The following is a 27364-nucleotide window of genomic DNA, read 5'->3' on the forward strand; positions in this document are numbered from 1 at the left end:
TTTTTTTAGATTTAATTCTTTTTAATCGGTGATGATGGTGAAGGAAAATATTGAACAATTGCCTTTGAGCCCTATTTTCACTGCCTTATCTCCCATTTTTAGAGCAAAGCTAGTGGTCATCACATGATATCCTTCATTCTGTAGAAAGAAACCTCAACTGGTGGGCCATGAAATATGGACAGACAGGCTCTAGCTAACATCTGGAAAGAGAGAAACTGCACATTTGTATTCCAGAATATATCAACTCTTCCACTGCCATTACATAGTTTGGTGGAAATGTAATTCTAAATAGAAGGAAATTCCTCCTCTGACTCCAAAATCACTGATTTTCACAGATCCCAGTAAAACCGTCAGCACTATTTAATATTAATATTAAACCAAAAGAAATGGATGACAACTACTGAGCATTTATTATTGATGTCTTTTCATGTCACACAAGAACAAGGTTTTGTCACAGCTTCTATCATACATGTGATCTCATTGTTTATCACCTAATTTACATGAAGACTGACAGTACTTACAATGTTGAGAAATTCTAATTCATTAAGAAAGTGAATCAAATGAATCCTTATTTTAATTTCTCCTTCCTTGTTAGTAAATCCTGAATTCAAATTTATGATTTCATCTAACATATTGGCAAGCATAGAAGAGCAAAAGCAGATTGCCTTGATTTCATTTCCTGAATATACAATTAGCATTACGGCTAAAAAAAAAAATGAAACTAACCACCCTGATCATCAATCTATGCAAAAAAGTTAAAATCAAATCAAATCAAATTCATACAATTGTTTTAAATCAACAGCACAACACTTTTCTCTCTCTAACCATGTGAGTGACAATATTTTCGTAAACACAAAAACTTGAACAAAGAGGGTCAAACTGTATGCTTCGCACTTGTTTTTTAGAAAAATTTCTCAGGCAAAATTAAGTTCTCCAAATCCAACTCTGGTAACAAATTAACCAAGCCAGATTACAAATCAGCAGTATTAAATGCACAAATCAACATTCTTTTCTCTCATCTAAAAGTGAAGAATACTAAATGCACAACTAACCAACACTCAAAATTTAACTTTAGTTTGAATACCACAGCCCAAAACAAACTTTTAAAAATTATCTTAAAGATGATCATGACAATTCAATATAAAACATCACACGGAACGCACATTTTATCATAAATAAAGTGGAGCAATATGCTATGCAATATTAATGACCAAACTGGTAAAATACAGAATTATTTGCATACAAAGCATACTATAAAAAGGAAAAAATTGTGAAAGTATTAATAAAAAGTCCCTTTCATCCAGACTGTTTACACTGATTTTTGAAGATGTATTGATACTACTGAGGGCCCAAGACGAAGAAAATAGCAGAGGACTTGAAATAGCGAAAATCAAGACCATAATATGTCACCAATCAAATTAAAGCAAGTGTTCTGCAGAGAGGAATTGTAAGTAATTTAGATATAGTTTGTGGCTGGCTAACATGCCCGTGATTTTTATGCATAAGTGTTGAAGGATGAAAATTTTGATATATATTCAATAACATTATAATAGATGGAAGTTACAAATCACATTTTCAAAGGGCAAAGGATATTTATTGGAAAGCTACACCTTAACTTAGTAAAAATAACAATATAATATATGCTAAATAATGTATTAAGTATTAATAGAATAATCGAGAACTCTCAACCTATTACTAGTAGCAAAAATGCTTTTTACTTTAAGTTCAACAAGAAAATACAAACTTAATGTTACAAAAAAGCTGTTTAAAATGGAAAGTCTTCAGGTAAGGAACTGACCACCTGCAGTATGGTGACAAACCTGTTGGTTGTCAATTTCAGAAAGTGATAAGTGGTAAATTCATAAACAACTTTCAAAATCTGTCACAAATAATCACTGACAATTTAAACTCTTTTTCTATGAAGATTTTTCAAATTTTGTTTTTACACGAGGCAGACCTGCAAATGGTCTGTCTACCCTCTCTTCAACCATAAATAAAAACTTTTCTTAAATTCATTTCTAAAACAAAATGATCGTTTCTCATTTCTTACTCCACTCAATAATCCTTAAAGTTAAAGATAAATCGGGGTAGCGAACATTGAATATATTATATATAATTTTTTTTTAAGGAGATGCAGATTCAAATGTAGATGACAATGTATTCAATTTGACTGGCAACTCTCAATTTATATCAGTCCATGAGCAGCAGAATTTTGATTGGGTTGCAGTTGCAGTAAGTAAGAAGATCAGGATGTGACACAGGTGACTGAATTAAAGGGGGCTAAGCTAGAGGTTTCTGAGGAGCTCAGATGTCCATTTCAAACTGAGGATGCTCATCATGCCCCACTTTAGGATCTGTGAAGATAAAACATACAAAATAAAATTACAACGGTTTTCACTAGAACTAGAATGTCTCTTCTGTCTAAATGCCAACTTTTCTGATAAAATATAAAAACTCATCACATTCATCACTTTAAATGTTCATTTCTTTGTTTTGCTTTTTTTTAAATTGCTGATGTAAAGTGTCTAATTCTGATGGGTTGTTGTTTAAGTCTCACACAGTTAGTTGCTCAAATGTCGTTCTTATGGAGAATTAATAAGTCCTTATAGCTCAGCTGTCAAAGCAATCGACTCACAATTGAAGGAAAACACACTACTCAAATTTTGTGAAAACCAGCATTAAATTTTAAATATCAAACAATAGTGTTAAAAACTACTCTAAGCATTGATTTTTGTTTGTTTGGATCAAAAGGGTCCATTTCATTCCAAATACTTCTAAATATCAACATACTTCCAGGTATATCTATGATAAACCATTAGAGATATTACCCACTTAAATAGATAACAATGCTTGCTAATGTAAAACAACAAACACTACATCATAAGACCATTAAAAAAAAAAAAAAAAGAAATCTTTATCCCATTTTCTTTATTTCATAATTTATGAAATCTGCAAGAATTTGAAAATAGATTTTCACTAATAATGCTTTGAGATGGTTGAATCAATTTCTCCATAATTTCTCTTGTTTATATAAATTAATATCTTTAGAGAGAGAGAAAAGGCGTTTTAAATTAATGAATAAAATTGATGATAGATATATTTTTGTTCTGTGAATTTCAATGCTGAAAGAATTTCAGCATAAAAGAAAAGGGAATTGGGATGGTATTTGGCATTGTGTTTACATTTCGTATAGATCTAAATATATACAATATGGTGGTTGTAGTATTGGTAGCGGTGATGATGTGGTGGTGGTGACAACTGTAGTAGTAGTGGTACATAGCTGCCAACTTTTCAAAAATAAAATAAGGTACACCCATCTAGCCAGGGGATGGAGGGGCGACATATGAAAAATCCTACCTTTAGAAGAAAGATCCTACCTAGTAATTTAAGCATTAAGTCAACTGAAAAACGCACCTACACATCCACTTGGAAATCATCATTGTCACTTTCATTGAATCGCAACATATTAAAGTCAACATTTTTAATTACTGCTACTAATACAGTGGAACCTCCCGATTACGACACCTCCGAATAACGACAACCTCCTGATAACGACATTGACCCGTGGTCCCGATTTTTTTTTCTATTTAAGATCAGTAAAAATGACCTCCCAATAACGACGCACTTTTTGATAAAACCTCCGAATAACGACATCATTTTGGCGATTTTCGGCAATTTTCGTAGATATCTGATACTAAAAATACCGAGTATGAGTACTCAAAAGTTTATAAAAACGATTCCTGCTTGAACCAATGAGAACGCAGCTTTTTTTGACGGATCTTGGCTTATATGCATTAATAAAAACCAAGGTATAAATGTAAGTGTAAGCAAGTAAACACAATATCTTGGAAAATGTGATATTATGTGGTGATAGAAGTAGTAGTAGTAGTAGTAGTAGTAGTAGTAGAAGTAGTAGTAGTAGTAGTAATAATAATAATAAAAGTAGTAGTAGTAGTAGTAGTAGCAGTAGTAGTAGTAGTGTTTTTGTGGGAGGAGGAGTTTTGTTTGTTTTAAAGGGTTTTACAGCGCCTGTGACACATCTATGTCATATCAGCGCCAGTAAAAAGGAAGAAAATTGGATAGTAAAAAAACATTCTAGATTTACAATTGAAATGACATAAGAAAAAGTAAGACAAAGGGGAATGGTTTAAATAGGGAACAGATGTAGATTCCAGGAGCACACTATCAGTGTACTCAGTTCAGATCACCTAAAAGTCTCATCCAGACACATGCACAAGAACGCTCTAAGAGGACTACACTACAATGTTTGTTTGTTTTGTCAATGTTAATAAAAACTGGTCCCGCAGGCCTTACCACGCCCACTTTGTCCGCCATTTTGGAAACCTCTAAATAACGACACCTCCGGATAACGACATAAAAACTCGGTCCCGTGGCATGTCGTTATCGGGAGGTTCCACTGTACTAATAAAAGTTGATGATGACAAGCTCGTCCAAATGTTGTTAAAATATCAGGTTTTGTTCCAGCAAATTTGAATCATTATGAAACTTTCCACAATGACATCAAAACTTGAGAAGGAGTTTTGGGACAAAACTTAGGGAGATTGGCTGAAATGTAGGCGATTGCATATTTATTTTCTTTGATGCAATATAATGATCTTAAAGTTAAAGTAGTTATAGTAAATTGAACCTCTAAATATGGAGAATTCCTACCTCTTTACTTTGACAAGATAAACACACCTAAAAATAGAATTTACTTATTCCTCTTGAACTAAACCATTATAAAAGGTTGCTTGAAAAAAAAATGTAAAAAATTTTATATTTCATATATTGATAAAGGGAAATAATAAGCATTTAATGTTGTGATTGAATATCTTCCAATCCATAGATGACTTTATTTAATTTTTAATTAACACAATATTTGTAACAAATAATGAAAGTATGAATAATACCTGAGAACATTAAAAGTATATTCAATGCTAATATGCATATTTTTATGCAAATCTCAAAAACATTATGAATGGTTTAAGTGAAAAACAGGCATCATAAAATCAACTGAAGTTTTAAAAGTTGTTGAGAATCATTTATGTTGCAGGGTTGCCATAACGAATGCCCCATCTCCATGCATCTTGGTTCATAGCATCATCCTCTTCCAGGCCCAGTTCTTTCATATCGTCCTTAACCCTATCCAACCATCTAGTCTTTGGGCATCCCTTTTTCCTCTTTCCCACTAATTGTATATGCAATATTTTCCTTCCCACGTAACTCCCACTCTCGTCTCTTAACATGTCTGAACCATTTCAATCTATCTTCTCTATCTTTATTGATACATTCTTCACTTCAGCCAAGTGACCATCTCAACATCCTCACTTCTGCCACCTCAACTTCTTTATCTTATTTCTTTGTTGTAGCTACTGTCTCTGTCCATACAACATTGCTGGTCTTACAACAGATGTATCAGGGTGGCCAGGGAAATCTCTCATCAAAATTTCCTACCTTGGTCTGAAATTTCCTACTATCATAAACCTATCTAAATAACGTACTCTGAAACTTACCTTTATCCCGTCTTGCGTTTGATCGATACAAGTTTAATGATGTTTTGCCCTGCTGCAGAATCCACTCAATATTGTTTTTGTTTTTCATGTTCATTAAAATCAGACATCTCGACACACACTATATATCAGTAAAATCTTGAAATTAATCAATTAATTAGGCCTATTTACACAGTTTTTTTTCATTGTCAGTCAAACCCCTCACCATCCTCACAACCTATCTACATATGTACAAATGTCACCCACCATCTACAATAACTTCAGTTCCTCCTCTTTCTCAACAATAAGAGAGGATAGTTCTTTCATATTGTCTTTTTTTGTCCTTGCTTCCCTTCTCAATGCATTGCTCTGAACGATCATGTCATGGGCAACTTTGGCACCAGCTCCCTCTGCTCTCTCATTAAGGGTATCTGCTTTCTCAACCAGCATCTCCATGTCAAGTTCCATCTTCCTTCTCTTACTGACCAGGTCCTTAATCTCATCATTCTTCCTCTTCCATCCTCAACTTCTCCTCTGACATTTCAGCCTCCTTCTTCTTCAATTCCATTGCCTCACTGTACCTCTGCCACGCTCTACTACAAGACAACAACATCTCCTTGCTAATCACAATCTCATCTATGTTCTTATTGTGAACAAACTGGCACAGTAACCGTCTTGCAATGAGAGTCTCCTCTAACAGATTTTCAACTGTTACCTCTTTATTAATAGAGAAGCCTCGTTCCACCTCCGCATTGCCATGACTTAATACCAACACCATCTTCAGTATCTTCCCTATAGCTGGTACACTTTCCAGACATCCATGCAGAGTAAAATAACTGTCCAGGCGGTCACTTGCAGAGAATGGATGCCTGGAAACTGCCTCCTTAAAGGTTGAAAACTGAAGAAGTGATTGATCAACTTCTTCAGGTGTAATCCAACCACAGAGCTGAAGGTGATTGGCAGTTGCCTTCAGAAGATCCTTGGCCTTTGTACTGTTGCCGACAATGAGAGCTGGGTCAAAGCAAGCAACATTCTTGGTGAAACGGAAGTTTAGAGGACTCTTTTCAACAATTTTTTTAATGCAGGCCTTAATTAATTTTTGGAATGACAGCCTGAAGTCCATAAGATTTAATTCCGATAATTTCCTTTTCTCAGCTGTCAAAATCTTCTCAGCATGACAGCCTACTTCGATTTTTCCATATGGCTTGAACAACTGAGTGTCCACATTTGCAGGAGCCACAATTTCGTCCATTCCTTCTACATCTTTTAAAATCAAGCTGTACAGCTGTTTAACAACAGCACTGATTTCCTTTGCAAGGAAGGGAACAAGGGGTTCGTCACGCTGGAACTTCAAAAGGAAGGGCCTTAAAATTTTACATATAAAAACAAAGCTGTGTAGCTTGGCAAGGATCAATTTATCCCCTTGGATATCCAACAAAACTTTGAAAGTCTTGCACATGGGCTCAGTGACCTCACCTTTTTTTGCTTTGGTCACATAATCCATGACGAAAGGCCAGATTACAATGGCTCTCTCTGCAGCAGGAATATTTTCCAGCCATCGATGGCCACAAAACTTCAGTGGTAGCATCTTACTGCCAGTGTGTACCAAGAAATCCTCACGTCTTGCAGGAGAGTCTTGAAATAAATAATACAAAGATCTTAATAAAGTGTCAATCTCCCATCCAGATTCTTTGAGTCCAGCTTTGATGCTGTTGTGAAGTACATGGAGTGGACAAGATCCAATGTTCAACAGAGACTTTCCTCCTTCCTCAGTCATTGAAGATGAAACATCTTTAAAAACCTTCCAGTTGACATTGGGGCCGTCCATTGAGAGCTGCAGCAAGTTATCATTATTAATGTTTGAGATTGTTTCCTTCAGTTTTGAAACAATATGGGCTGCTGTGGCGTGTCCAAGGAGATAAGAATCAATATACTTTGTTTTCACAGTTCCATCGACATCTATGAAACGGACATGAACATCTAATTGTTTTTTCTGCATGTCAGGGTTCATGCTTTCATCAAACATAATGACGTAGTTGTCGACACTTTTAATCGTAGATAATATCTGACTTCTGATAGCAGGGGCAATTCCAAAAGTTGACAGATAACCAAGCTTGGTGCGCGAACACTTAAATTTCTCAGCAACAGGGTGGCCAGCAAACATAACTTTAAATAAAGGGCCCATGTCTACAGAACCGCGAGCACTACTGTGACTAGAAATTACATGAAGGGTCCACAGAATCTCAGCTTTAAGTACATCATTGTCTGAGACTTTCAAAGTTGATTGAATAGCTGACGAGGAAGTTGTAACAGTAGCATTAATGTTAGAAACAGAATCACGTGATTTATAATGTTTTTGAGAGGACATATGACTGTTCAATGCCTTAATTCCTGATGTTCTGATTAAAAAACTGTGTTTACAAAATTTGCAGGAAAATTTATTCTTGTCATTGGGAACAGCAACAAGCCATTGTGAAAATCTGCTGTCACTGAGCCAATCTGGATTAAATTGACACTTCCCCATTGTCTTAGTTCTTTGACTTATCTATCAATCTGGATGAAGTTCACTTATTTCCGACTGAAGACGAACGCGAATGATACTGATACAATCCACCAAATAGTTACATTAAATTCTATCCCATAATAATAATAGAGGATCAACAATAAAAATAAGGGTAAAATATTGTAATTCAGTCAATTTCCAAACGAAATCCAAATAGAATTAACACGAAAAGTAGTCAGAGAGAGCAAGAAAAAATGAAATGGTAATGGTAGTTTTATGACTTATCTATCAATCTGGATGAGGTTCACTTATTTCCGACTGAAGATGAATACGAATGACACAGTCCACCAAATTAATTTTTATCCCATAATAGTGAAGCAACAATGAAAAATAAGGGCAGAATATTCTAATTCAATCAATTTTCAAACGAAATCCAAATACAATTCACACTGATGCTCAGTCACACAAAAAAAACAGACTGGATTTGAAATCGATGTGCATAAATGTACAGAATGAAATGAAATGGAATTTGATTTAGGCACTCTGGTGAGGATAGGCTATCAATGTAGGGCTAGTAATCGATAACGAAAAAAGAATATGATACCTACCTACACGATGCAGATTTTCTGTAAACGGTTCCGTGTAAATTCTTAGTAAGGAAGTACACAAGTATCGAGTACACAGTTACGGTGATTAAAACCGATACTATCGCACTAGATCGCGCAATATAGCAGTGCACACTTCCGCTTCGTACGCAATGAAAGTAAATTTTCGCATTTTTAATTTTTTTTTTTTAATTTTTAATTTTTAATTTATTTTTTTTAAAAGAAAATTTCAGACCATCCAGTACCGCTTCCGACCAATTTCCGACATATCCGACTCAATTTCAAATTTCCGACCAATTTCCGACTTCCCTGGCCACCCTGTGTATATACTTTTCACTTCATCTTTGCAGAAATTCATTTGTCACGTAGAACTCAAATTACCTTCCTCCAATTATTCCAGCCTGCCTGTATCCGCTTCTTACCTCCATTTCATTGCCCCCATCTCCTTGTACAGTTGTTCCTCAGTATTTGAATTGGTTTGTATCTGGCACATCCTCTTTTCCTATCTTTACTGGTGGTCCTGCTTACCCTTAATCCCCTCCTTTCCAACACCCCTCCAGTTCCTTTTCCGCCTCAGCTTTTGTATCATTCAAAATTACTACGTCATTCGCATACATCATGTTCCATGGTGCTTCACGCCGAATGGGTTCTGTGAGAACATCCATTACTATTGCAACAGCAGTGGGCTGAGAGAAGATCCCTGGTGTAATCCAACTCTTACATTAAATAGCTCAGTTGAGCGAACAGCTGTCCTTACCACTGTCTTGTTTCCTTCGTAAGTATCTTGGATAACTTAGATTTATTTCTCTGTTACCCCCTTTGCTCTTAGACAGTACCACATTTCTTCTCCTGGTATCCTATCATATGCTTTCTCCAAGTCAACCCAGCCCTTTATGGGGTGCAACCCAGCACCTTGTGAGGTCGGTCACAAGCACGGATAAATGGGGTGTGTTTGCTCAGGAAGGGCAGTAAAACTCAAGCCACAACTCATAAATGAATTGAGAATCATTTATGATAGAGAGGTCATCATCATCAATCGTGGCTTGTACTCTTGAGCACGTTGCCTGTCAGCTGTCTCCACGAATCACGATCCTCTGAAGTGCGCATGAAATCTGTGTTACTTTTTAAATCACTTTTGGCCATTCTAAGGTTATTTAGATATGTCATTCTTTGTCTTCCACTAGCTCTCTTTCCTTCAATCATCCCAGACATTACCAACTGTTCTATTCCGTCTCTTCTCCCCACATGTCCTAGAAACCGTAACTGCCTCTTTCTGATGGTATTGATCACCTCACCTTTCTCACCTTCTCCAACACTTCCTCATTTGTATACTTGCCTCAACATTCTTGTATACATCCACATCTTAGTACATTCTTTGTCAAGCATCCACGTTTCACAACTGTATAAAAGGGTACTTATAACTGATGTTTCCACTACTTTCATTCGGGTCTTTAACTTTAGCTTGTTGTCTGACACAACTGGTCGCATTTTATGTAACATGTTTTTTGCTATTGCTATTCTTTGTTTTATATCTTCTATGTCACGTGCGTCATGGGTAATGATAGTGCCTAAATATTTAAATTTCTTTACGTGATTGATGGTCTCCCCTTTGCTTGACAAGTGGAAGATTGTGTTGTTGTCATTCTTTGAGACCACCATGCATTCAGTTTTCTTAACATTTAGTTTCGGGTCCATCTCTTCACTTTTGCTCACCAGTGTATCTAAAATTTTCTGCACATTTTCTGGAGAGTATGCCATCAGTACCACTGTCTGCGTATCTTATGCTATTCATATTCTGCCCTCAACGATGACGCCTTTCATATCTTCAATTTCTTTGAATATTATTTCACTATATATGTTAAAAAGGTCCAGTGATAAGACGCAACTTTGTCTTACTCCCTTCTCAATGTTAAAGAAGTCTGATGTTTCATTATCAAGTTTGAGACACACTTTGATTCCAGTTTAAGATTTTCACAATTCAAAGGTCTTTACTGTCTACACGGATTCAAAAGCTTTGGAATAATCAATGAAGCATAGATAATGTGATTTTTGTTTTTCGATTGACCGTTGCATTATTGTTTTCAATGTAAAAATTGCATTTACCGTACCCTTTTCTTTAACAAAACCAAACTGCTCATCACTGATCTCTGTAGAGATCTTGCTCCTCATTCTTTTCTTAAGTTTTCTTAATATAATTTTTGTGGCCTGGCTCATTATGCTGATTGTTCTGTGTTGGTCACAGTCAATAGTTCCTTGTTTTTTGGGAATGTTAATGAATACTGATCGTCTTAAAACATTAGGCAGTTCACCCTTTTCGTATATGACATTATAGGCTTTTGTCAGAATGTATATTCCCAGATCGTCTATTGATAAACTATCTTGGCCTACAGCTTTCCCCTTTTTCATCTCTTTGCAAGCAGCTTCTACTTCTTCTTGCATAATCTGGGGACCCGTGTTCACAGTAGAGATTTCTTTATCCAAATGTGTCTTTTGAATAGTCAACCCACATGTTCATGAAAAAAGCTGACACATAGATTTAAAGAAATCAAAATTTAACCAATAACTGGCCTTATACAGTCTTTGCCTTTGAAAAAAAACAACAAAAGACTGCACTATTTATAAAAGATTGTGTCATCAAAATTTACCAGCATTACAGCAATGGCTTCCCTAAAGTGCAGAGATCTCACTCTTAAACAGAAACTTCAATTGATTGTGATGTAGAATCAATTCCAAGGCAAACGCAAGGCAAGCAAGCTACAAAGTATGGTGACAGGTGTATCAAGAACCTGAGTCTCGTTTGCTAAAAAAACAAGGATGACGTTGCAGTCAAAGGGAGTAATGGATCAAATCTGGGATGTAAATGACAGAAAAATGGCTAGCACCTTAGTTATGTGGATGGGTGATAAGTTAAACCAAGGCGCTCTTCTGCCTGGAGACGTATTCAAGCAAAAGGCAGCTGTAGTACTAATAGTAGTAGTTGTAGTAGTAGTAGTAGTAGTAGTAGTAGTAGTAGTAGTAGTAGTAGTAGTAGTAGTAGTAGTAGTAGTAGTAGTAGTAGTAGTAGTAGTAGCAAAAGATGTGGTGGTGGATGTCGTAAAAGAAGTCGTAAAGATGATTTGGTGGTGGTGGCTGTAGTAGTTATGGTAATAATGTTGATTGTTGGTGGTGGCTGTAGTGGTAGTAGCGATGATGATGTGGTCATGGTGTTTGTAATAGTAGTGGTGTTAGTGTTGATTATGTAGTGGTTGAGGTAGTAATAGTTGTGGTAATGATAATGATGATTTAGTGGTGGTTATAGTTGTAGCAGTAGTGAAGAGATGTAATGATGATAATGTGGTGGTGCTTGTAGTAGTAGTGGTGGTAGGGATGATGATGTGTGCTGATGTGGTGGTAGTTGTAGTAGAAGTAGTGGTAGGGATGATGATGTGGTGCTAAGTTGTAGTAGTAGTGGTGGTAGGGATGATGATGTGGTGGTAGTTATAGTAGTTGCGGCAGTATGGATGATATGGTGGTGTTTTCAGTAATACAGTGGTGATCGCCAAATTGCCCGCTATCTTAATGCCTGTATTGCCTATTTCCCCGCTTTCTCAACAAAACAGAATTTTTGCTCTGTAAAACACAACTAAATGCCCGCTTCTGAAAACGGATTCTGTCTAAGTGCCTGCTCTGACAAAGTCACATTGTTTTTAAAAAAATGTTCAATCTCCTACAACTGCCAAACAATTTCACAATGTTGTCAGCTGTGTTTGATATAAAGAAAAGAGACCCCTCCCCTCCCTCTCCCGACTTCTGTTGGTTGACACAGCAACATTCAAGCATGCCTTTGTTTTATCACAATTCTCCACCCAGAAGTCCTAATCCACTGTCAACAACGTTGTCCTATTGTCTGCTCCTCCCAATCTGCAATGATTATCTAACATGAGCCAATGAAGCACCCCACCCTCTTGCCCCCATCTCACAGCTAGCCTTCTCTCAATCCGTCATCTATTTGTTCATTGCTACCCTCCATCCCTCAATCCGCTGTCAACAACTGGGTGACACCCCTCCGACCAAGACTTACAGACATCAGAAATGCCAACAGACTTTGATTTAATTCAGGATGTGAAGAGGCAAATGGTGAGAGGATCAAAACGATGATGACGAGGAGGAAGAAGAGTCATTTATAGAGCCATCTTCAAAGAAAGTTCTTGAGTCAATAAATACAATATGACACTATGCTATGAGCAAAGACAAGAATAGCATATTGGTTAATGTGGAAGAAATTTTTCTCGACCTAAGCATGAAGAAGAAACAAACGGAATTAGATTCATTTTTCTCCATAAATCAATGAGCAAATCCCGGATCCCTGTGATTTCCATTGTTTGTGTGTACATGATAATATACTTCATTTATCTCCATATTCAATATGGAAATTCACAACATCAAAAATAGTTAAGTACATTAAATACAAGAGCACAAAAAGTTCACTGAATTTACCAGTTTCCGTTTTCCCTATCTCCCCATTCTCCTTGTCTTTAGTGGGAGACGTTGCAGCCTCTTTTGATTCAAATTCTGTGATGCCCGGAATCTTGGCCATATTTGGGGGAGGAGATCTTGCCAAGGGGGAACTCCTCAGTTGAAGCAGTCTCGATCTGTCATAGACAATTCGGGTTCCTGAAAAAGAAGATATGTTTAAAAAATACATTCTGTAAAAACATGCCATGCAAATGATAACCCTCCCTTTTTAAATAATTCAAGAGATATATTAGCTGCCAATCTGGCATATTGGTTGAAAGGAAGTTTGGGAACAAAAATCTCTCCTTTGATGCAGGACCTCAATGATCTGGCGAACTATGCTGGCAGGAGGTTTATCTCCTCGCAAGGTCAGACATGCCAGACAGGTTAAAGGATAGATAAATTTGATCTACTTATGTACTTAGGATGGGGCAAAAGATTAGACATCTACATGGTCAGTATCCATAAGCACATACTTAGGCATGTGCTTCAGCTCATGACGTGGGTGGAGATAATAGGGGCAGACTCCACCAGGTCAATTTTGGATGACACCATCCAAAGTTCCCAACCTACGCCATTCTTTGGTTAGATCGAGCTTGTCAACAGGGGACTGAAATCAATCTCAGAGGACACGGAATAAAGACCACAGCTAGACAGGAATAAGGAAACTCTGAAATAAAACCTCACTGAGTACAAGAACAAGTTTTGTATGACTAAAGGCTAAGGAGGCTCATCCTACCAGATAAGCAGGTAGAAAACAGTTGTTGGTCTGAAAGATGCAATTGGCTGGGACAGACGTAACTGCCAAACTTGAAAACTAGTGGTAGTGATGATGTGGTGGTGGTGGTGGTTGTAGTAGTAGTGGTAGTGATGATGTGGTGGTGGTGATGGTGGTGCTTGTTACTGTTGTAGTGATGATATGGTGGTGGTGATTGTAGTAGTAGTGGTAGTGATGATGTGGTCGTGGTGGTGCTTGTTGTTGTTGTAGTAGTGGTAGTGATGATGTGATTGTGGTTGTTGTAGTAGTGGTAGTGATGACGTGGTGCTGGTACTGGTTACTGTTGAATAGGTAGCGATGATGTAGTTGAGTGGTTGTTGCTGTAGCAGTGGTGATGGTTGTTGTAGTCGTGTTCGTAATGGTGATATGGTTGTGGTGGTTGTAGTAGATGTGGTAGTGATGATGATGTGATTGTAGTGGTTGTAATAGTAGTGGTAGTGATGATGATGTGGATGGTTGTAGTAGTGGCAGTGATGATGATGTGGTGATAGAGGTATTGGGGGGGGGGGGGGGGGCAATAACGTGGAATTTTTTGGTCCAAACCAGGTTTTTTTCTGGTGAAACCAGAGTTTTGGTATCAGTGCCCAAGTCCTCTGTTCTGTCAACAAATGTGATGCCTAAATACAAACAGAGGATATAGCGACATTAAAATAGCTGTCCATTCCATTCTCTAGACAGCGAGTTGTGCAATGCCTGTCCACCCATGGAAATCTCCTTGAAAGATTCATAGAATCAGCCCAAAATAAGAGTGAAACCAGTTCACTTTTTTTCATTACATTAAAATTACTTTAAACCGAAATAAGCTAAACCGAAAAATACCATGAACCGCAAAGATTTTAAGCCTTTAATAAATGTACGAGTTTCTTCATTATCTTTATACTAATTCTTACAATGAACCAAAATACTTCTAAGCAGGACTTTCTTTAAACCGAAACAACTTGAGAACATCTCCCCTTTTTCTCTCTATTTTTCTTCAAAAATTCGGGAAGGTGGCCACACGTAATAATGTCTGGCGATATTAAACAAAGAGCGTAAGTATAAGATGAGGATGAAGGATGGGGTGGGGTGGGGGTGAGGGGTAGGCACTTCAATCACTGCACTTGGGCTTGGCCAACACCACAATCGCACAGACTGAAAAAGGAAGACAACGGGTGATTGGCAGGTGAAAAGGGAGAAAAGAGGGGGAGGTGGGGGTATAGAATCACGCAGGAAAGATGTTCTTTTACATTTTACTAAAAGATGTCTGAAAGAAAGAAAGCACTGTGATTACACGTTGGAGTTTAAAATCAAAATACTATGTGAAGTCGATGAAAAAATGTTGAGCAAGACGGAGATATGTAAAAAACAAAACCCCCAAAATATTATTAAAACACACCAAAATAAAAACAAAATCAACAACAACAAAATATTACTCAATGGTTAACAAGACTGCATTTATTCAACAACTTTATTTAAGGGGAAACAACCCATGATATGATTAAATGAGCAAATTCCTTAAATAATTACCTTCCTTGAAAAACATCGCAAAACAGGACCTTGCTTTAAACCAAAATGTCTTTAAACCTAAATGGTTTAGAGGGTCCCAAAAATTTTGGTTTAAAGTAATTCTACTGTATTTTGTTTCAGCTCTCTCTCTCTCTGTCCATGTGTGTGTGTATGTTTATATGTGTGTATACATGTTATACGGTTTGTCTTTGTTTATTTCTCACTCCCCTCGTATCAAACTGTGTGAAATATAGAAATCCCCACCTGCGACTTGCTTGAGGGTCATTCATATAGTATAGTAAATTAATGGGGTGGGAATCTGATACACTTCTTTACGAACCAACTGAAAGATGCCAGTCTAATAAGAGCTGAAGAAATTTCGGCCATAGCATAATAAAGAGTAAATTTCCGATACATTTTGTTTGTAAGTATCTACAAAGTGAATGGCTACATTGTAATAGATTCATCCAAAAGTGTCAGCAATCATTTCCCTGTATTCTGTCCAAAGATAAAGATGTTTCGTAAAAGTATGACAAAGCTACAATGATTTTTAAACCAAGCTCCGGTGGCGAATGCATGTTTTATTGAACAATATTGCGATAAGCACTTTTCAACAAAATGTAAAATATTTGAAAAGAATTGTTTCCATAAGAGTTTCTGTATCCAAACTGTGTAAAGTGCTCTAAGTTATAGATGGATCAGTGTTATTGCTGTCTAAAAATGGGTAAAAATGAAAAATTAGCCGGCTAGAGACAGACCACTTTAGGAAGGAAATAACCCTTTTTTACGGTGCGTCCAAATCAAGTTGGAATTTTTCAATACTTTGACTGGACAAGGGATATTGAATACACTAGATGAAACATCACAAGCCACAAGTGTACAAAGGCTCCATCTCATTTGCTGACTTTGTGAGAGTTAACAGTGCATCGACTCTGACCGCACAACATATTGACTTGTCTATGCTACCTTTGTTAATGATAAAGTTTATCTCTCAAACTCCACTGACTGTGACACAGTGATCCATGGATTGTTCTTCACATTTTTACCCTCCCCCATTACATTACATATACAAAATTGAGGGAAGTGACTATATATCGCTTCCAGTAATTTAATAATCACGAAAATAGCCCCATTATGCTATAAGAAAGGAAAACACCTGTTTGTCTTTTTTTTTGAAAATGTGCAACCGACATTTAGAATAAGAAAAAAAAAAGTGGCATCCAAACAGCTAGAAATTTCTTATAAATAAACATGATTAAATTCACAAGTCAGGTGATTCTGTAGATTAGTTGTTAAGTTGTTTGACTCTCGACTGGACAGCCCCAGGTTCAAATCCCAATGGGGGCAACTTTTTAATAGATATTTTATTCTCTTTTCCTTCTTTCAATTGTCATTATCATCAGTAGACTTACCATATTTTAATACTGTTGTTGTTGTTATTGTTATTATTATTACTATTATTGTTATTATCTCATTAATTTACCTTAATATTTTATTTACTGTTATTATTATTATTATTATTATTATTATTATTATTATTATTATTATTATTATTATTATTATTATTATTATTATTATTATTATTATCATTATTATGATCATTATTATTGTGGCGATCATCGCATCGACATACACTGATGAACTCTTTTATATGTGAATTACGTAACGTTGTAATGTATCTTTCTCTTTGTCTGACTCACTTCCATTTCCACTTTCACTCGAAAATAAACAACACGAACTCTGAGTAACTACTGTGTTCAATTTATCATTTACCCGCTACATTGGTGACCCCGACAGGTGAGACGTATTTTTCACCTCCACACAAACCATAATTTGTTAACTTCAAACAAGTTAAATATGGAATTAGCGGCAGTAGCTGTTAAACTACCCACTTTCTGGCCAACAAGCCCAGCAGCATGGTTCGTGCAAACCGAGGCACAGAATACTCGCAGATGAAACAAAGTATTATCATGTTGTTGCGGCACTCGACACCCCTTTTTAATTTGCAGCACCCCTTTTTAATTAACAAGGGCTAGGTGACAACAAACCGTCGGTGCTGATGGAAAAAATGCTTGCTTTCCTGGGTAACCAGGAACCTTGTGTCCTATTTCCTCAGATTTTTTTTTAAACAGCTCCCTGACTACATCCGCGCACCTCTTGCAAACTCAAGTTCTAAAACAAATCCTAGACTTTTGGCCCAAGAGGCAGATCAGCTTTTTGTCTCCATATCAACACATTTTGTACACCAGATCAGACATAAATATACAAAGAAAACCCCAACAGAACCCCAATCTGCACTCTGTTGGTATCATAGGAAATATGGAAAAGATGCGAAGAAATGCTTGCCCCCTTGTAAAAAATTTGGCCTCAATAAAGAACAGGGAAACGATCAACAGGGTCAACAACTTTAAACGTCACGAGCATTGGCCCTGGTAGTAACAAGCAACTTTTCATGACAGATAAACATTCAGGTTCACAATTCCTTGTTGACACCGGTGCACAAGTGTCCGTCGTCCCAGCGACCTGGCGTGACAAAAATTCCTGCCCTCCACACCCACTGCTTCAAGCAGCGAATGAAACAACTATTAAAACAAATGGCTTGTGCAACGTGTCATTAAATATCAACGATCGTGTGTACCAAGCGCGCTTGATCATTGCAGAAGTTAAACATCCTGTGCCGACTCCTTATGTGCTCATAACTTGTTGGTGGATTTACGCCGGGGCTGTCTCATCGAAGCAGACTTTTATGTTTCATCACCATGTTCAGTCCAAACGATTGAAACACAGGAATTAGCCATGATTGAAACAACGTCTAATCCATTTCAAAGAATTCTGAACGAATTTCCAGAGCAGCTACAACCAACATTCTCCACGGAATAAGTCAAACATGGCATACGCCATCATATCCCAACCACTGGCGCTCCTGTCCTTGCCAGAGCCCGACGACTTACACCAGAGAATCTACTCCTAGCCAAAGAAGAATCTAGTGAAATGGAAAAGATGGGCATTGTTCGGAAATCAAGCAGCCCGAGGGCATCACCACTACACATGGTACCCAAATCAAATGGCAGTTGGCGCCACTGCGGAGACTACCGTCACCTCAACGAAAAACCAACCCCAGATCGCTACCCAATACCCGACATTCACGATTTCACCGCCCAATTGGCAGGAAAATCTATTTTTTCAAAGATCGATCTTGTCCGGTGCCCAAAACTGCTGTCATTACCCCTTTCGGTCTTTTTGAATTCCTAAGGATGCCTTTCGGGTTAAAGAATTCAGAACAAGCCTTTCAATGCCTGATGGATACACTCTTCCAGGATATGAGCTGCACGTTTGCCTATTTAGACGACATCCTTGTAGCCAGCCAAAATGAAAAAGAACACAAACTTCATCTCAAAGAAGTTTTTAAATGACTCAGCGATTTCGGCCTTGTAATACGCCTGGAGAAATGTGCCTTTGGTGTAACCACCATAGATTTTCTGGACATCAGGTTACGAAATCTGGAACAATCCCCCATCCAGACAAAGTGGATGCAATTACCAATTTCCAAAAACCTACAACTATAAAAGGCCTGCAAGAATTTCTAAGAATGATAAATTTCTATCACCGGTTCGTACCCCACGCGGCAGAATTATTACACCCCATCGACCAATCGATGAAGGCCATGAAATCATAAACTGGTTTGGACTGAAGAAATGACAAAAGCCTTCGAAGACAGCAAAACAGCACTCGCTCAAATCACCATGTTTGGCTCATCCCGAAGTAGAAGCACCTATTGCCCTGTCAACAGATGCCTCGAACCTGGCTGTGAGGGCAGTTTTTCAACAATTTGTGGACGGTAAATGGCAACCGCTAGGTTTTTTCAGCCGCCAACTAAGACCACCAGAGCAAAAATATAGTATGTAAGACAGAGAACTCCTTGCCTTACATTTAGCCATCCGACATTTCCGTTTCCTCCTTGAATGCAGAAAGTTCACTGCCTATACCGATCACAAACCACTCGCCGATGCAATGGCAAAGGCAACTGATCCTTGGACAGCCCGACAACAAGGACAGCTTGCTTTCATCTCTCAATTCACCACGGACATTCGCCACATATCCGGAAAGTCGAATACAGTAGCTGATTGTCTGTCTAGAGCTGGGATCAGTAGCATTACCCTCGGAATAGACTACGCTGCCATGGCAAAGGACCAAATGGGCGAGGAAAACCAAACTCCACACCATACCGCCTACCCAAGCCTCAACATAGTCCCTATGCCAATCACCAGGGGTGAGAATGACTGGTCACAAAAAAGGAGGAAATTTTTCATCGTGAAGATCATGACCCATCCATTTGACCATAACCTATAAATTTGAATTTCACTAAAATTTACTGAGATGCGATCCAAAATTTGTCTCGCAGCAATTTCTGATACGACTCGGTGCAATTTCAAAAGTTGAAAGTGTAATTTCAACATTTGGTGGTTGTAGTAGGGATGATGATGTGGTGGTTGTAGTAGTAGTGGTGATAGGGATGATGTGGTGGTCGTGATTGTGGTCGTAGTGGTCGAATGTATGATTGTGTGGTGGTAGTTGTAGTAGCTGTGGTAGGAATGATGATGTGAGGTAGTTGTAGTAATAGTGGTGGTAGGGATAATGTTGTGGTGGTTGTAGAAGTGGTAGTGGGGTTGATGATGTGGTGGTGGTGGTTGTAGTAGTAGCGGTGGTAGGGATGATGTGGTGTTATTTGTAGTAGTAGTGGTGGTAGGGATGATGTGGTGTTATTTGTAGTAGTAGTGGTGCTAGTGATGATGGTGTGGTGGTGGTTGTAGTAGGAGTGGTGGTAGGGATGATGATGTGGTGGTGATTGTAGTAGTAGTAGTGGTATTAGAGATGATGATGTAATGGTGGTTGTAGTAGTAGTGGTGTTAGGGATGATGCTGTGGTGGTGGATGTAGTAGGGTTGATGATGTGGTGGTGGTTGTAGTAGTTGTGGTCTTAGCGATTATTGTGTGGTGGTGGTTGTAGTAGTTGTGGTAGGAATGATGATGTGGTGTTATTTGTAGTAGTAGTGGTGCTAGTGATGATGGTGTGGTGGTGGTTGTAGGAGGAGTGGTGGTAGGGATGATGTGGTAGTGGTGGTAGGGATGATGATGTGGTGGTGATTGTAGTATTAGTGGTCTTAGAGATGATGATGTGATGGTGGTTGTAGTAGTAGTGGTGGTAGGGATGGTTTGTGGTGGTGGTTGTAGTAGGGTTGATGTGGTGGTGGTTGTAGTAGTTGTGGTCTTAGAGATTATTGTGTGGTGGTGGTTGTAGTAGTTGTAGGAATGATGATGTGGTGGTAGTTGTAGTAGTAGTGGTGGTAGGGATGATGTGGTGTTATTTGTAGTAGTAGTGGTGGTAGGGATGATGATGTGGTGGTGGTTGTAATAGTAGTGGTGGTAGAGATGTTGATGTAGTGGTTTTGGTGAGTGTTTTTTATTCAGTGATGATAATTTGTCAAAAAGGAGGAAAAAGTCTCTGTCTATCGATCAAACACAAGCAAAGTGTAAAAATAACAGGAACATAAATTTGTATTAGTATTATTATTATTTAATATATTAAAATAAGTCGTATAAATCCATTCTTATTATTAGACATAAATTTACTTTTTGTAAACATTTAATGAATTGTCCTTTCCACATGTTAAAGGCCTACAATGCTATTCAAATAAAAGGCCAGAAAGTGTTGTTTTGTTTTGATTTTTACTTTAGAAAGCAGGCTTCAATATCTTTGTTACCTAAACATAGTGGTTATTCAGCTTAAATACAAACCAAGAATCTCAAATTAAACTAAGCCAATTACCATTGCTTTATTCTAATAATATATTATCTGTATAACCAGGAGGGGGGAGGGGGGGGGGGGGGTGTGAGAGAGAGAGAGAGAGAGAGAGAGAGAGAGAGAGAGAAAGAGAGGATATTAAAAAGGCAATAGGTACCTGCAACGGAGAAAAAAAATCCAACCCATTTGTCCCTCCCTTCCCCTTCAACCATCAACCAGCTAATCAAAGAACACCACTGGTCTTCTGTGTCAATTGTGACATCTGGTGCCATTCTGTCTGGCCCGACTTCATAAAAACGGGACCGTCACCAAATTTCACAAGACTGAGCAAAGATGTCAAAATATGACATAAGACATAATGGTGATTTTTGTGGTTTTGAGGAAAATGCTTGACATGGCAAAATCAGTGGAAAATTTCTGAGAAATTCTCCAAATCACTATTTATCAAAAAAAAAAAATTTGAAAAAGGAGGAATTGTGATGGGGATGGGCGGAGATAAACTACCATTTAGTAGGAAATCTGCCTTTAGGCGGAAGATTTTCAGCCCCGAATCACAGAAGACGGACCTATACTTAAATGCAATACAGCGACAGGAAAACCCTGCCAATTGTTCCCGAAAATTTCAGAAGATCTGTTTTTGACATCATACATAACCTTTATCATCCCGGAAGGAACACAACCAGGAGGCTGATAGCCGACAAATTTGTATGGCCCGACATGAGAAGACAGATAAATAAATGGACAAGCGAGTGTTTACCTTGCCAGAAATCAAAGGTGCAAACACATGTCAAAGCCCCACTTGAGACATGTGAAGTTCCCGCTAAACGTTTTAGCCACATTCATGTCGATTTAGTCGGCCCTTTGCCTCCATCCGACGGGTATACTCATCTTTTCACAATTATAGATCGGAACACCCGTTGGCCCGAAATTGTACCTTTACAGAGTACCACTCTAGTCCATGGTTGGATCTCCAGGTTTGGAACACCTCCAGACATCACATCAGACTGTGGACCACAATTTACTTCCGATCTTTGGGCAGAAGTATCACTCCACCTTGGCGCTCGCATCCATAGAACGACAGTATATCATCCACAATCCAATGGGATGATTGAAAACATCCCTGAAAGCTCGCCTTACAAACCCAAACTGGCTAGACGAACTGCCAAGGGTTTTGCTTGGTCTCCGAACGGCTCCCAAAGAAGACATTGGCGTGTCAGTTGCAGAGCTCGTTTATGGTGAACCACTCACCGTTCCCGGGGAATTTGTCTCGGAAACCACCTCCCCGTGGTCGGCGCACACATTCGTGACACAAAAGAGAACAGAAACCTTCAATAAAGCTCCATACAATCACCCAGCATCTCAACACGGCAAATCCAGCTCGTTTGTACCTCATTGTCTAACCAAGGCCAAATATTTGTTTCTACGGAACGACGCCCACAGTGGACCACTCGATCGTCCTTACACGGGACGCTTTCAGGTCATCGAAAAAAACTCAAAGACATTTCTCATCAATGTGGGTGGACGACATGAGCATGTATCTATCGATCGTCTGAAACCTGCTTATGTTGACCTGACAACACCAGTGCCTGTTTCAGACCACCGTAGGCGTGGACGACCTCAAAACCCAACCAGTGAGAATGAACCAGAAGTTTTTCAAGCCCCAAACCGACCAATACCAGATACAACAACTACGCGGGCTGGACATTGCACGAGACGTCCCAAATACCTGGACGACAGTGTGTATGTCTGTGCTGGGGGGAGTTGTGTGGCGATCATCGCATCGACATACACTGATGAACTCTTTTATATGTGAATTACGCAACGTTGTAATGTATCTCTCTTTGTCTGACTCACTTCCACTTTCACTCGAAAATAAACAACACGAACTCTGAGTAACTACTGTGTTCAATATATCATTTATCCTACATTATTATTATTATTATGATTATGATTATTATTATGATTATAATTATAATTATTATTATTATTATATTTACTGTTATTATTATTATTATTGTTATTATTATTATTATTATTATTATTATTATTATATTATATATTATGATCATATTATTATTAAGTCTGAAAATTTTCGGTATGAGATTCTCTGACTGATTTGTTTCAGTACCCCCAATATTCCAAATTCCACTTTGCTCAAGTTTTAACAGTAATTGTTTGTGTGGCACAGTATCAAACGCTTTGGAGAAGTCTAGTTGGGGGGGGGGGGGGGGGGGGGAACGGACATAACTTGCCATTAATGAAATAATTGGTGGCATAATTTGGGTAGAAAATGGCATTTCCCTGGAGGGTCAGTAATGTTTTATTTTGATTGTCTATATATCTCACTGAATAAAGTTTGATGCTTGACTGGCTTGGGCTTGACCAATATTATTTGGTTGTTGAGTTTTGACCTTGGCACATATGAGTGAGATGCCTCACCATAATAACGGTGTGTTTTCTGCCTTTTAACCATTGGCATTGAAGAATATGGTGTGGGGTCTTTTACCTGCCATGATTGGCGATGAAGGAGTGCCTTCTCCCGAGGTTTAACCATCTGGGAATGAGACATGACCGAGTACCTAATGTTTTATTTTGTTTGGGGGGGGGGGGGGGTTGCACAGACAAGACACATTGAGAAAACTTGTTCTGTGAACTGAAATTAGCGGAGGCCTTCCGAAAGCTCCTACACCCCCAGTATTCTTGTTCTAGTAGCTAGTTAGTAAGGGGTTTTGGAGTGGGGAAACTTTTTTTATATAATATTCTAGTAGGGGGTTTGGGAGGGGGGAGACTAAAAAAAAAAAAGTTCCCCCCCCCCTCCCAAACCCCCTGCTAGAACATTATAAAAAAACAAGTATACTGGGGATGTAGGAGCTTTCGGAAGGCCTCCCGAAATTAGCCTAGGACTCCTTTACCAATGCCAAATAACCAATATATAAGAGGTTACAACAGATAACTGACGAAAATTTCTGAGCGATACCTAGCACGACCTTACTTACAGTAAGAGGTAAGAGTAAAGCAAGACTAATCGCTCTTCTTACTTCTAGAAGAGCACTCGAGATTGAGATAGAGTATATAAGAGAGCAAGCACGTACAATTCAGTACTCAGGGCCAGTAACTAGGTAACCGTTGGTAAAAAACATGTGCAATTATCAGTGGAGGCATAGGTCGAATAAACTGACCAAGAGAGAGGACATTTGGGAGTGGAAGTCATGCAATATAATTATAATCAAATCAAATGTAGCCATCAGTCACGAATGTCACATGGTGTTGTTATTGTTCTAATCTCCGCCATGTTTGTTCTATTATTATGCTCACATCACAAGTACAAGTAAATATAAAAAGAGCTTTACGCGTTACCAAGATTGTGATGTGAAACAACAAGAGAAAAACTAAACCATATTGATGGAAGATGCACAGTATATGATCCCCATACCGTTCGGAGTTGTGGAGAACATAGTTCCACCCGGAGTCGTGCTGTAGTCCGTGGGTAATTGAGACACATCGTTCAAAATAACACGTCTGACGGCTGGAATCTCTCTCCCTTTCGGTGACAGGCTATCCCCGGACATGACTGATGAAAATGACTGATAAATTACCAAGAATTTGGGAAAAAATGATAAAAATTGTTGGATATTTGCTTTTTGTGCAAATAACACCTTGTTGGTTTTCCTCAACTCAAGTCTACTTGTCCTCGCACTCGCTGCTCGCCTTCCAGTCCTCAATCAGCAAGCAAAACAAAAATATGAATTGGAGGTTGGAGGTGTGCATACCCTGCACCAGTGTAGAAAATACACACTGTGTGGATTTCGTACAGCGGAAATCAATCGCAGCGATCTAATAATATTTCAGATTTTCGTCCAACCAAGACATCGATCACATGACTTGTTGCCGTCTAACGATTGTCGTTAATAAATGTAAATAAACACGCTGCTTTATTTATGAATGTTGTAAATATACCCGTGGATAACACTGAACAATATGATCTATTTTGAGGTTTGATATTTCGAAAACTTTGAACACACTCTCTCTCTCTCTCTCTCTCTCTCTCTCTCTCTCTCTCTCTCTCTCTCTCTCTCTCTCTCTCTCTCTCTCTTCGTCTTCTTCTTATTATTATTATTATTATCAGCATCATCGTCATCATCATCATCATCATTATTATTATTATTATTATTATTATTATTATTATTATTATTATTATTATTATTATTATTATTATTATTATTATTATTATTTGCCGTCATCGTTATGTAGAAATTAGAACTTATAGGACAGATGTGTGTTTGATTTTAAAAGTAGTTGAAGATAAATGATAAATTTCATGACGGATGTTGATTATATTATGATATAATGAGATTTAGTGCTCGCAGATGTTATTGGGTACAAACTGATATTAAACAATGGAAAGGATTGGGTCTGTCAGATGAGTGGACGATTGCACAGTCTAACAGAGAATGAAAGCACGATGTAAGAGTTTGATTTTGACGTGGAAATACACTATGTCATTCAGTACATGGTACACGCGTCTGTCTGGAGAGCTTAATGGTTTATGGAAGGTCAACTTTATATTCAGTTGTGATAGATCTTTTTGAGGGTATATAGCATTGATACTTGGCTTCTATATCACATGATCAATGCTGGATTTGTCGCTACTCACAACAGCCTCTTGCGTTCCACCATTAAAAGAGTGAATTATCCAACGCAGTGGGTTTATATCATTACCAACCGCTTAGAGTTTTATTTTTAAAGCAAACGTATAGGGCATTTTGGTGGCTTTTATCATATCTACAGGGAATTCTTCTTCTTCTTCTTCTTCTTCTTCTTCTTCTTCTTCTTCTTCTTCTTCTTCTTCTTCTTCTTCTTCTTCTTCTTCTTCTTTCTTCTTCTTTTCTTCTTCTCTCTTCTTTTCTTCTTCTTCTTTCTCTTCTTCTTCTTCTTCTTTCTTCTTCTTCTTCTTCTTCTTCTTCTTCTTCTTCTTTTCTTCTTCTTTTCTCTTCTTCTTCTTCTTCTCTTCTTCTTCTTCTTCTTCTTCTTCTTCTTTTCTTCTTCTTTCTTCTTCTTCTCTTCTTCTTCTTCTTCTTCTTCTCTTCTTCTTCTTCTTCTTCTTCTTCTTCTTCTTCTTCTTCTTCTTCTTCTTCTTCTTCTTCTCTCTTCTTCTTTCTTCTTCTTCTTCTTCTTCTTCTTCTTCTTCTTCTTCTTCTTCTTCTTCTTCTTCTTTCTTCTTCTTCTTCTTCTTCTTCTTCTTCTTCTTCTTCTTCTTTCTTCTTCTTCTTCTTCTTCTTCTCTTCTTCTTTTCTTCTTCTTCTTCTTCTTCTTCTTCTTCTTCTTCTTCTTCTTCTTCTTCTTCTTCTTCTTCTTCTTCTTCTTCTCTTCTTCTTCTTCTTCTCTCTTCTTCTTCTTCTTCTTCTTCTTCTTCTTCTTCTTCTTCTTCTTCTTCTTCTTCTTCTTCTTCTTTCTTCTTCTTCTTCTTCTTCTTCTTCTTCTTCTTCTTCTTCTTCTTCTTCTTCTTCTTCTTCTTCTTCTCTTCTTCTTCTTCTTCTTCTTCTTCTTCTCTTCTTCTTCTTCTTCTTTCTTCTTCTTCTTTCTTCTTCTTCTTCTTCTTCTTCTTCTTCTCTCTTCTTCTTTTTCTTCTTCTTCTTCTTCTTCTTCTTTCTTCTTCTTCTTCTTCTTCTTCTTCTTCTTCTTTTTCTTCTTCTTCTTTCTTCTTCTTCTTCTTCTTCTTCTTCTTTTCTTCTTCTTTCTTCTTCTTCTTCTTCTTCTTCTTCTTCTTTCTTCTTCTTCTTCTTCTTCTTCTTTCTTCTCTCTTCTTCTTCTTCTTTCTTCTTCTCTTCTCTCTTCTTCTTCTTCTTTCTTCTTCTTCTTCTTTTTCCCTTCTTCTTCTTCTTCTTCTTCCTTTTAAGTCTGTAACTTCAGATTTTGAATATTCCACAGACCACAGTATTTTTCTTTCATTGGAGATGTGAGACTATTCACTGTCTTAATGTCGATGGTATGAACGAGTACAAGTGAGCATCCACTCTTGGGTGGGTAACCATAAACTTGGATGACTTCCTCTCATTTTGTTTAATTTCACCGAGGGGTAATTTAACTTGATCGTTTAGTCCTTTGCAAAATATTGTAACTTTGTCACACTTTCTTCTCTGTTGTGGTGGTTCCAGATTTAAATCAGTTTCATGTTTTTTATCTTTGTTGTTTTGATTTATAAATTCCA

At 37.8% G+C, this 27364-nt stretch overlaps 1 protein-coding gene across 1 annotated transcript; it reads right to left on the minus strand.

Annotated features, from left to right (window-relative positions):
- Nucleotides 1–24877, minus strand: LOC144972972 (eukaryotic translation initiation factor 4E-binding protein 1-like). The gene is made up of 3 exons (XM_078914863.1): nucleotides 24590–24877; nucleotides 13074–13250; nucleotides 1–2354 (listed from the first exon to the last, which is right to left on the minus strand). The coding sequence occupies exons 1-3, from the start codon at nucleotides 24723–24725 to the stop codon at nucleotides 2305–2307; spliced, it is 363 nt and encodes a 120-aa protein (XP_078770989.1). The 5' UTR covers nucleotides 24726–24877; the 3' UTR covers nucleotides 1–2304.
- Between the last annotated feature and the right edge of the window lie 2487 nt (nucleotides 24878–27364).

The sequence above is a fragment of the Berghia stephanieae genome, chromosome 5 (assembly GCF_034508935.2).
Source record: "Berghia stephanieae isolate SIO BIC M18660-M18661 chromosome 5, UCSD_Bste_1.3, whole genome shotgun sequence".
NCBI classification, from domain to species: Eukaryota; Metazoa; Mollusca; class Gastropoda; order Nudibranchia; family Aeolidiidae; genus Berghia; species Berghia stephanieae.

Bases quoted from the DNA above. Each gene is read 5' to 3' on its own strand.
- LOC144972972 (XM_078914863.1), bottom strand. From the start codon at position 24,725: ATGTCCGGGGATAGCCTGTCACCGAAAGGGAGAGAGATTCCAGCCGTC. The intron at 13,251-24,589 runs GTATGGGGATCA...CTTCTTTTTCAG, and splicing joins GTTCTCCACAACTCCGAACG to GAACCCGAATTGTCTATGAC. The intron at 2,355-13,073 runs GTAAATTCAGTG...TTATCTTCACAG, and splicing joins GATAGGGAAAACGGAAACTG to ATCCTAAAGTGGGGCATGAT.